Source organism: Gopherus flavomarginatus, chromosome 16 (genome assembly GCF_025201925.1).
Source record: "Gopherus flavomarginatus isolate rGopFla2 chromosome 16, rGopFla2.mat.asm, whole genome shotgun sequence".
Lineage (NCBI taxonomy): Eukaryota > Metazoa > Chordata > Testudines > Testudinidae > Gopherus > Gopherus flavomarginatus.
The window spans coordinates 22075843-22087614 of NC_066632.1; the positions used below are offsets into that span (position 1 = coordinate 22075843).

General features: G+C 44.6%; 1 protein-coding gene across 3 annotated transcripts; it reads left to right on the forward strand.

The window, feature by feature from the left end:
- Positions 1–1255: 1255 nt before the first annotated feature.
- Positions 1256–10868, forward strand: TMEM106C (transmembrane protein 106C). Of its 3 annotated transcripts, XR_007769832.1 has the most exons (9): positions 1280–1324; positions 1977–2185; positions 2849–2912; positions 4407–4566; positions 4658–4798; positions 6191–6240; positions 6568–6621; positions 7936–8190; positions 9961–10868. XR_007769832.1 is itself a non-coding variant. In XM_050925483.1 (8 exons), exons 2-8 carry the CDS (start codon positions 2005–2007, stop codon positions 8096–8098), a joined length of 813 nt encoding a protein of 270 aa, XP_050781440.1. In that variant the 5' UTR covers positions 1256–1355; positions 1977–2004; the 3' UTR covers positions 8099–9797. The 3 variants fall into 3 exon arrangements, 2 of the variants coding, with proteins under 2 accessions (XP_050781440.1, XP_050781439.1); XM_050925483.1 differs by lacking the exon at positions 9961–10868 and having other exon boundaries at positions 1256–1355; positions 7936–9797; XM_050925482.1 differs by lacking the exon at positions 9961–10868 and having other exon boundaries at positions 7936–9797.
- Positions 10869–11772: the final 904 nt, after the last annotated feature.

Here is an 11772-nt window from a genome sequence, read left to right on the forward strand (position 1 = left end):
CCTCTTCCATCAACATAGCAGCATCCACGCTGGGGTTTTGGGGGGTATATCTATGTCCGTCAGGGATGTGCTGATGTAACTTTTTTGTGTAGACCAAACCTAAGTGTAAGGTGTTCTCACAATTTTCTGATTTGGCAGCATCTTACACTCTGCCTAGGAATAAACTGCAAAACAGAACCAAGAAGAGCTGCTACTCTTGAGGTACAAAAAACAGGGAGAACGGGGATGTTCCTGAGCCCATAAAATGGGGCAGCTGGCAGCGCGTATTGGGTAGCCTTGCAGATTTCCCAGGCTACCTACCTCATGAAAGAGAGTCTCTTGGGAAAACCTGGGCAGGTGACAACCCTAGGCCAGTCACTTCTGCACTGCCCAAATCAGAACGGTAGCATTTTCCACTGGTGAAATGGCTGCACCAGGTACTGCTCCACAGAGACTTGGGTCTATAAAAGGTCTCCTTTCATTGCTACCTTGGACCTTGACCAGCCATTTGCACCATTTAAAATGCTACCAAACCAGAATTTGCACTGGGGTAAATGACTACGTAAGGGGTGGGGGTACAAAGCAGAGGAGGATCAGGCCAGGCTCTCCTGCATCTAGCAAACTCATTATGTTAACCCTGGAACCTAATGATGGTAACACAAATTTGCACTCTGCAACCACTATTACAGGGACAAGTGAGCAGCAGGCAGCTGCAACCCAAGCCCCATCAGAAGGAAGGGCCCTTCGCATCATAGCAACACCCTCACCACCCACTCCCCAGGGGCCCTTCTGAGACACACCCTAGCTCCCCACAGGGCGCATGCGCAAGAAGACCCTAAGGCCACAGGGACAGCGCATGCACAGTCACATGGGCCCGGAAGGGCGTCGTCGCGTTTTGGCGCATGCGCAGTGAGAGCAGGGCAGGCTGAAGCGCATGCGTAGAGTGGGGGGCCCCCCCACAAGTTTTTTTTTTAAGGGGAGTCTTCTATACGTGTGTCTCCTCCGCCTCTTGCCCTTCCGCATGCGCACTGGCAAGGATAAACCCGGGTGCGCCTCACCGTCACCGCGCGCTTTTACCTCATCATGGCCCCGCCCTTTTGTGGCGCGTGCGCAGTGTGGGTGCGAGGGGCGGAGAAGAACGGGGCGGGTCAATGGGAGGCGGAGTCTTCCCTCCCCCTCCACGCCCCCTTCTCGCACTCTGGGCTCATGCGCAGCATGGCTGCCCCGCCTTGTCCCCGGAGGGGCGGAGCTTCCTTTTAGCCGCGCCCTCCGCCCACCTGCGCGCGTCGCGTTCGGAAGCGCCGTGGTAGGGAGGCGAGCTTGAAGCGGGCGCATGCGCAGTGCGGTGAGCGGGCTTGGGGTGAGACTCCTGGCAGGTGCGAAGGGCCGCGTTGGGGCCCCGGAGGGGAGGGGGGGCGAAGTGGGGTGGTCGTTCCTACGGGGGGGCTTTGTCCCTGCGGGGAGTTTGTGAGGGGGGTGGCCGCAGAGGGAGGCGGCTCGGTCCCTGAGGGGGAGAACGCGGGGGGGCGGGGTGTCCGTGGGGTGGCCACTGAGGGAGGAGGCTCGGTCCCTGAGGGGGCGGGGTGTCCGTGGGGTGGCCACTGAGGCAGGGTGGCCTTGGGGGAAGGGAAGGAAGGGATGGGACGGTGGTTGGCCCTGGGGTTTCTGGATTGATGGAAGCAGAGTGGTGGGGGGTATCCTGCCTGGGGGTGGGGAGGTTTGGCTTTTTTTGGGGGGAGGGGAGATACCTGTGGGGGGGTATTTCTCTGGGATGAGAGGGGTGGAATGCCTCAGTGGGGGGCAGCGCAGGTGGAGGAGGCATTTTTTGCGGGAGGGAGCGTTTGAGGAGGGTTTTGTCCCTCGGTGCGGATAGGGGAGATGTATACCTCCTAGATGAAGAGCAGCTTGCCCCTCAGTGAAGGAGAGAGGGGATCAGACAGGCAGGTCTGGAAATCCTATCTGATCAGGAGCCGTGCTCTTCCCAACTTTCATTCTAGGACAGTCAGCAACTCTTCATCTGTTGCCATGGGGTGTCTGTTCTCTCTCGGTGGTAATGTGTCTTCCAGGCAGAGAAGAGAGAATGATGAGGACTTACTAGATAGCAGAGATCGTGAGGAAGACATTGCCAAGTTTCCATATGTTGAGTTCACAGGTCGGGACAGCATCACCTGCCCAACTTGCCAAGGCACTGGCTGTATTCCCACAGGTAAACCTATCTGTATTGAAACTTAAATCGCAAAGCATTTTACACATGGGCTAGAAACCTTCCTTATTTAGGTAAAACTCTTATCTCAGGATCTGGTTCAAAAATTCCCTCTTTGATTTACAAATCTCTTCTGAAGTGTAATTGCTTGCTTCTCTTTCTGCTGCTGTTTTAGTTTCTCCTGTTGTATAGAAAAACTTATTGAGTGAACTTTTTGTGTAGAAAATAGTGTGCAGTGAATTTGGTTTATACTCATGTATCTCCTAACAAGTTCTCTCTTCAAAGCCTGGTCACTTCCCAAGACCAAAGCTCCTAAATAGTGTTTGAGAATCTTAAGGCACTGGACTAAGAAGAAAAGGTTTCTTGGACTAGATAGTCTCATTGTGGGGCCATCTGTCCCATGGCGTTCTTTAACTGTTAAGTCAAGGAAGCAATGAGAGTGTTTATCCAAACCCTGCCAGTTGGTAGCAGTGATATTTGTATTGTCTGCTACAGTCTAGCAAAGAATGTTTCTTCTCATGTTGAGGGAGCACAATATTAAAATGCATACCCAGAAACCCTTGGCAGCTTTTAGTCATTTCCAGTGCCCTCAGTTTTAGGGAGCTTAGTGCATAATAACCTTGCAAATGGATGGAATTGACAAAGCTTTTTCCTTTTGTCTTCTAGAGCAGGTAAATGAGTTGGTAGCGCTAATACCATACAGTGACCAGAGGCTTCGTCCACAGAGAACGTAAGTTCAGAGTAAAAGAGTCTAATGCATGTCCAGTAATCTTTCTCATGAAGAATAAATGTGGCTGCTCCTCATTTGGTGGCTGGTTGTGCTGCCACAACTAAATATTGCACTGACTTTGCATTTCCTTCTGTGCTGCCTTCCATGCTTTAGTTTAATCGAAGATAATGCCATCAAACACTTCTTTAGCTGTAACTAAATATTTCCCATTAACTCTCACTCTTGGGGTGTGCATGAAAACCCCATAGCTTCATGCCTTTTACAATCTTAAAAGAAACTCTGGCTTATCAACATCAGAAGCACCAGACTGAAAACATTAAAGGGGGGAAATGACTCTGAGTGCCATGTTTACATTTTTTGGTATACTCAATCCCTTTCTTTTTGGTAAAATGTTTCCAGTTTTTTATTTGAGCCATTTAGACACATTATTGAATTTAATCTTATTTGTGTAAGAGTAGCACTTGTTATTTGTGATGTTTCTCCAGGGAAGCTCAGGTGCATTGTCTGATAGCTGGGGGAGTGGTTTATGTATAGCACTTGATATTTTTTCAGGGAATCCTTTTTTACTTTCAGTCTTTTTTTTTCTTCTCCTGGTCTTTAGAGAGTTTTGGTACTGCTGGAACTTCATTAGTAACAGCTGGTGATCTAGTCCAGGTGTTGGCAACCTCTGGCACACGGCTCGCCAGGGTAAGCACCCGGTTGGCCAGGCCACTTTGTTTGTCTGCCGCATCGGCAAGTTCAGCTGATCGCAGCTCCTACTGACCGTGGTTCACCATCCCTGGCCAATGGGGTGGCGGGAAGCCACGGCCAGCACTTCCCGCCTTCCTGATTGGCTTGGAACGGTGGACCACGGCCAGCAGGAGCCACGGTCCACTGAACCTGCCAATGCGGCAGGTAAACAAACTGGCCTGGCCTGCCAGGGTGCTTACCCTGGTGAGCTGCATGCCAGAGGTTGCTGACCCCTGATCTAGTCTCTCATTGTATGGGAAGAAACCATGGCCATTGGTTTTAAATAAACAAGCCAGGACTTGATGAGAGAGAGAGAGGTTGGTCCGATGGTTTGGGCACTAACCTAGGACTTGGGAGGACTCTGTTCATTTTCCTGCTCTGCCACATATGTTCTGTTTGACTTTGGGCATGTCACTTAGCATCTCTGTGCCTTGGTTCTCCACATGGAAATGATAGCCCTGTACTATTTTACATCTTATAGGGGTGCTGTGAGGATAAATACGTTAAAGATTGTGAGGTGCGCTGATGCTACGGTTTTGGGGACCATACAAGTAGCTCAGATCTGTGGTTTCCTCAGGGCTGCTCCAGAGACTTACTGGGTTACTGAGTCCCTCTGTGTCTTGGTTCATGCATACATAAACTGGGGATAATATGCTTCCTACCTTCCACGAAACCTTTTAAAATCAGTTCATGTTTGTAAATTGAGACTCCAGTCACAAGTGCGGTATTAGGGCAAAGTGGGTGAAATGTTCATGTCTGTTGCAGGAAGCTCTATGTGCTGCTGTCTGTGCTGCTCTGCCTTCTGATATCAGGGCTGGTGATTTTCTTCCTGTTTCCACACTCGGTCCTTGTGGATGATGAGGGCATCAAAGGGGTTCAAGTTTGGTTCGACCAGAAAAACTCCATTGTCATTCTTGCAATCACGGTAAAGCTCTATCTAATCCTTTGCCTGAGTGCGTTTGCTGCTGGACTCTGGAGGACTCGGATTCTGATGTCTTCTCTCTCTCTTGATACAGACCACCCTGAGGATCAGAAACTCCAATTTCTATTCAGTTGCAGTAACCAGCCTAGCCAGCCAGGTGCAGTACATGAACACTGTGGTTGGAACCCAACAGATTACCAATGTGTCCCGCATCCAGCCGCTGAGCGACAAACTGGTATTACAGCATTTCTTGAGTATTGAACCATACCCTACTGCTGGTGATACTGGCCTTTGGAAGTGACCCACAGCCAAATGGCTCCAACGGAAAAAGTTAGATGACTTATGGCTGAGGCTCCTGTGCAAATGAGCGGGACCTTCTGCACAGAGAGAGACACCCTCCCTTCTTCCTTTCCTCCCAGCTTGTGCACTAACTGGATGGGACCCATACCTACATTAAAATACAAGTGATGAGATATCGCTAGTGAGGCTTCACATCTCTGACCAGTTCCTTGTGTGGATAAACACAGCCTGTACTGGAAATGGAGAATTGGGGTTGGACTAGACAAGAATAAAGATGTTAAGGCTAACAGGAAAAGAACAATTCTAGCATCCTCTCCCTCCCCGTCCCGTCCCTCCTCTTCACCCAAAAAAGGCAGGATGAGTTAATAGGAATGAAGGGTCTACTAAGTATATTGATGAAAGAAGAAAATGCTGGATAGACACTGGGGAAGTTGATGGGTTTTAATGACTGAACTTTGAACTGTTTTTACAAAAGTTAACCAAGTAAGTTGGATTGGACAAGGTGAGTCTGGACAGTTTAGTCAAGAAGTAATTGGTAAGCGGTTATATTAAAATCTACAAGCCTTAGTGCTTGGCATGTGATATGACAATCCCCCCCCCCCCCCCCCCCAAAAAAAAAAGCCAAAACAAAACAGAAAAAAAGAACCCGATACAGCTTTTGGGACCACTATAAAGAAGTGTTATGGTAATCTCCTTCTGTTCAGCTCTGGCAAGGCTGCATCTGGAATGTATTGTTGGGTTCCAGGGAAAAGATGCTGATAAACTGGAGAAATCCAAACAACCGAAATGCTTCTGGTGGTGAAAGAGGCTGACTTGGGAAGAAGGATTAAAAGAAACTGGTTTAAGTGTCACTCATGGTGTGTTGGTTAACAAATATCTGAATGCTGTGAATGGCTAGAAGAGGGGAAAATTTGTCTAAAGGGGTCATATTAGAGTATAACTAGAAGTAATAGGATGAAACTAAACAAGGGAGAATCTAGGCTAGAAGGAGAACCTTCCTGACACTGAGATGTACAGACTAACCGTCTACAGCACAGCTATAACCAAGTCAAGAGACTCAGTTTACAGCATTGTTGGGTCCTGCCCCATGGCAAATTTCATCTATGGTATTTCTCTGTTTCCTAACTTGGTGATAGTTGTGTGGATTAGGCTTTGAATGGTGAAATAGATGCAAGGAGACTAGAGTCTCTTAGCTGGATTGGACAAAGCACTGGAGAACATATTGTAGGGAATAACCTGACTTGGTTTAATACTGATGGTCACTAGCATCTCTAACTTCTGGTTCATTATACTATTTGATGAACATGTCTTCTCTTGTCCTTTTCAGGTGAATTTCACTGTGAAATCAGAGATGGGTGGACCTTTCTCCTATGTGTAGTAAGGATTATTTATCTCTATATTTTGTGCAAAGAATCTGCTTAAATTGGATATCACTCAGTAAACAGATCTGACTCCTGCAGCTTTATTTAATGAGTTCTTGTTGGTCAAAAATATCAGACCCGACAGGTCATCTGTGCCACACTTTTCAAACATTAAAAAAAATTGTTAAATGTTCTGGACAGTTCAGCCAGAGCAGCCCCATAGCAAAAAGGGAGTTTCAGGATGCCCAAGAAATTTAGAAAATGCCTTTCTAAAGTTTGATTCATAACAAAACTCTGTTTTAATCTTTCTTCCAACATGTTTCTCTGTGTTGGTCTCTTACAGTTTCTTTTGCACGTTACCCAAGGTCACGGTGCATAACATAGTGATCTTCATGAGGTATGTAATTCTTCTTTTGCTCTACTGCACTGGAAATGGAATTGCAGTGACAAAATTACCTCCTTACTTAGACCTGAGTTCCTTCTGTTCTGCTGACACATTGGGCAGTCCACTTCTTTCACTGATTGTGGTCGCTTGCTAGTTGTGGTACTCCTTTCCAGATGTGCAGATTTGGTCATCAGGATTTGATGTCTTGAGATATCAGCTTCCTTTTGGCCTTCACTGAGATCTGTCATACTTGCGTTTTGAGCTTCATTTTCACCTACCATCTTCAAGTTTTGGTTTAACAGGACTCTTTCTGTTGCAGTAAGATTTTACCTTAGTGGGTCACAAACCCAACAGCAGGACCTTCCTCTTTAACCTGGGCTTGGGACTAGCACTGTTGCTAACAGTGTGAGAGTTAAACCTGTAGCACTGCATACCAATTCCTTCTGGGAAGCATCCCAAGCTAGTTCCATGTGTCTGGAAGTCTGGTCAGCTGCTAGGAGATATGGCTGTGTAAAGTGAGGGTCACCCTCTGTAGGAGAGGATAGTTGGCGGAAGAACCAGGAGTGGGATGGCAAAGCAGGTGATGGGAATCTGTATGATAGATACTGAAAATTTCTTCTGATACAACCATCACTGTGATCTAGAGGCCTAATCTCTAGGTCTGTTTTCATGAATATTCTGATTGACTGCAGTAGGGCTAGCCAGGTGAATAAGGGCTGCAGAGACAAACCCTGGCTGCAGGCAGAGAAAAGCTGCATAATGTGGAAGTTGGATGGGCCTTTGATCATTTTTTCTCCTCTATTCCATTAGCAGCGGAGGGGAGGGCTATATGTGCCTATTCCTTGGGCCTTCTGTATAGCTGTGATTCCCATGTCAGTCTCAGTTTTTGGCATGGGAAGTTTGATTCCACTTTTAGCTAGGGCACAGTCAGATGTGGATTGCTGCCTCTCTTTAAGAGTATGGTGATTGTATTTGCAGCAGGCTGTGGGCCCCAACAGCTGTAAAGGATGCAGAACAGTTAAAGCTTAGTTGCATAAATGTGAAAATCTGATATGCACCTAAGCAAATTCTGATGAAGGAGAAAAATGTCCCACAAACTAACAAACATCCTTTATCTTGGTATCTCTATACCACAGTGATAAGTGCTGTATAAATGCCCAAGATAGTCATCAGTCCTTCAGGAGAAGGAGACTACTAAAAAGCAGAGCCACTCCTATTCCTGTCTGATATTTTCATAATCTCTTCCCAGATTAGTGTCTTTACATTTAATAAGCCAATTAAGTATTACATGTCCTATCTGAGCTAAACTGAATCTCTCTCTTCCAGAACATCAGTTAAAATCTCATACATCGGCCATGTGACTCAGAGCTCCTTGGAAACATATCACTATGTAGATTGTGGCGCTAATTCCACAGCTGTCCAGGACCCTCGGCCTGTGTCCACCCCACCTACTCTAGATAGTGTAACCAAAGAGAGGAGGATACTCTGAAGACAATTGAGTCAACTAATATTTCTCTTCGGGAAGTGATCACGCAGACTGACTTTTATTATGAATTATGTACCTGTAAGCAGGATCACAAGGTAACTTTTAAATGGAATTAGAGGGATCGTTGATGTCCATGGAGAAACTTGGAGCAAACAGGAGGTGTCTGAAATCATGTGGCACTTCATGTTAATGTATATGCATCTTGGCTGCACTGCTTACCTTTTGGGCAGTGATTTGAGAACGTTTCCACTTGTGGTCCAATCTGATCCTTCCCAAAACATGCTGAGTTCCCACCCACTTATAACTTGACATCAATCTGGTATTTAGCTGTTGCAATGAATTTCTTAGAATTGAACCCAGAAGAAATCAAAGAACTGTTTTAAATATATCTTTCAATGGAAAGACTTAATGAAATTCAAAGAAGGTCTCAGACTCTGTCATTGCCTTGGGATAAATGCTGGGGATTGAATTTTGCTGCTGTTTGGTGGGCTCTGCTCTATTTTTTTTTTTTGTCCTTTCCGGACAAACATGCTATTTCAGTGAAACTCTTTTTGCCCCTCATTCTGCTCAGTGACAGCATACCATTAAAATGTTACAGCATTTTGTTAGTAGGATTTCTATGCATAGTCATTCCAGGAGAGGTTGGTGCTCATATTTATTCTCTGTAGCTGGAACTTGTGACGGATGCTGGAAGGGGAAATAATTGGAGCTAACCAGCATATGTTCTATTTGGGGTGGTGGTTTGCTTACTGACCAAGTTATCTGCAGGTGTCCCTCTACAGTGTATCAAAACCCTATTGTCTTAGTGATGGCTGTGTTTCAATAGGATCACCGCTATAAAGGAGTTGTACTGATTTCCTTGTATGGACCATATAGCTCTTGGGCCTTTTTCCTTTATGCAGTGTTTTGAAGCTACTGTTCTAGGTATATGTTGAAATTAAAGTTCTTGGGTGTCACTGAAGCTAGGGAACCTGTCACTGAGCAGTTTGATCTGTGTACTTGCTGCTTTCTTTTAGCAGGAAAACTTTGTACTGATTTGTAAGAGCCAATATTTTAGAATAGCATTTTTGTACTTCTGTATATTTTCACCAAAGGAAGGGATTTAAAGATTACATATGCAGTATCCTTGTGTAGTTTTCCGGACATTGGCTCACTTTTGCATGGGGATTTGGCTGAATGCAGACTTGAGCTGATTTCACTTAAGTTAATGAAAGTTGCCTGTCTCAAATGCTCATTTTAGTGATGCAGTTTGCATCTTAGGATGTATAATAGCCTTCTGTACCAGGGTTAACTGGCTAAGCACAAGGTATTTTATTTTTAAATTCCTTACTTCAAATGATTCTGTAGGCTGCTTCAGAGCCAGATTCTTGCACACCATGATTTCAGGGCTCTTAAATTCACTGTAATTCAATTTAGCTTCCCCATTTCTTTTGGGCTAAATCAACTGGCATCTTTCTCTATCTTGCTTTAGAGGAAATAGCTATGTTAGTTGGGAGGAAAAACCGAACAGTCAGAATCTGAAAAGGAAATTGATAATATCTAAAACGTTTCATTGAAGAAATCTTGTTTGGTGATGGTGTGAAATAGAAAATGAACCTTATTTTAAGAAAATATTACTATTGTATAGAATTGCACTTTACTGGCAGAATTTCTAGAACTGAATCTTGCTAGACAAATAAAACCTGAGATTATTTACCACTAAGTGTCATTTGAATGGAGTAGTCCCTGACTCTTTTCATCTCCTGCATTTCTGCCCTGGACTTGGAATACGTTATACTGCAACTAGCCTGATGCGCCACTCTCAACTTCTTAGCTGGCTAATCCATGTATTATCAATTTGCAATACTTATTTACTTGTATTACAGTAGTATCTGGTGTCCCTAATCGTGGATCAGTGCCCCAGCATGCCAGGACCTGTACAAACACACAGAGGGCTTAACATCTGCCTATTTTGGTGTTCTTGCGCCTTTCTCTGGAGCATCTAGTGTTGGTCCCCGCCAGAAATGGGATACTGGACTAGATGGACCTTGGCTGTGATCCAATGTGGGAGTTCCTGTGTTCACATAGAGATGGTCTCTGCCTCAAAGAGTTTGCAATATAAGTACTCTAGCATCAAATGTTTTTCTCCTGGATAACATATCCCTTTAATCTGCATTTTGTCCTGTTTTTCTGTATGGATCTTACCAAATGTATTAATGTGTTCTGTTCCCTTTGAATTGGTAAATGTTAGAGCCCAAACACTGAACTTCAGAGAACTATCTAAAGTGCAGCAGAGTAAAAGCATTAACTTAAATATCATCCATTCTGGGGCTACATGGCCCAGCGTGCACTATGCCCTGCAGATCAGGGGCAGTGTAAAGAAGGTACTGGGCATCCAGCTGTTAGGATACCGCACTCTGTCTACAGCAAGAAGGGGGAGACTGTCATCCATTCCTGCCACCCACATCTTGAGTCATTGGAAGGCACCTCACAGATGAAGCAGACTTCTTTCAAGGTCTCCCTTTACCGCATGGATATTTCAGACGTTGTGTGCTCTTAAGGGGCAATACATTCTGTGACTCACAGCTAAAACCGTGCTTCATTTGTAATGAAAGAGGTGCTGGGGCACAAGCAATTTTGTTTTTACTTTCCTGACTGACAGGGCAAGCCCAGAGTTACCAGGGCTCAACCCTGGCAACCCCCTGCATAAATCTTGATTTATGTCTAATAATTAGGACTGTCAATTAATCACAATTAACTCACACAGTTAACTCAAAAAAAAAAATTAATCGTGATTAATCACACTTATAGAATAGAATACCAATTGAAATTTACTAAATATTTTTGGATGTTTTTCTACATTTTCAATATTGATTTCTATTACAACACTGCTCACTTTATATTTTGTATCATGCACTGTAAAAATGATAAAAGAAATTGTATTTTTCAATTCACCTCATACAAATACTGAAGTGCAGTCTCTTTATTGTGAAAGTGTAACTTACAAATGCAGACTTTTTTTTTTGGTTACATAACTGCACTCAAAAAGAAAACAGTATAAAACTTTAGAGCATACTAGTCCACTCAGTCCTACCTTATTCTGCCAATTGCTAAGACAAGGTTGGTTACCATTTGCAGGAGATAATGCTGCCTGCTTCTTGTTTACAATGTCACCTGAAAGTGAGAACAGACATTTGCATGGCACTTTTAGCCGGTGTTACAAAGTATTTATACGCCAGATATGCTAAACATGCTTTGGCCACCATTCCGGAGGGCATGCGTCCATGCTGATGATCGTTTAAAAAAAATAAAATAATGTGTCAATTAAATTTGACTGTACTCCTTGGAGGGAGAATTGTATGTCTCCTGCTGTTTTACCCACATGCTGCATATATTTCATGTTATAGCAGTCTCTGATGATGACCTAGCACGTTTAAGAACACTTTCACAACAGATTTGACAAAAGGCAAAGAAGGTACCAATGTGAGATTTCTAAAAATAGCTACAGCACTTGGCCCAAGGTTTAAGAATCTGAACTGTTAGAAATCTGAGAGGGACAAGGTATGGAGCATGCTTTTAGGAGTCTTACAAGAGCAACGCTGATGCGGAAACTACAGAACCCAAACCACCAAAAAAGAAAATGAATCTTCTGCTGGTGGCATCTGACTCAGGTGATGGAAAATGAACATGCGTCAGTC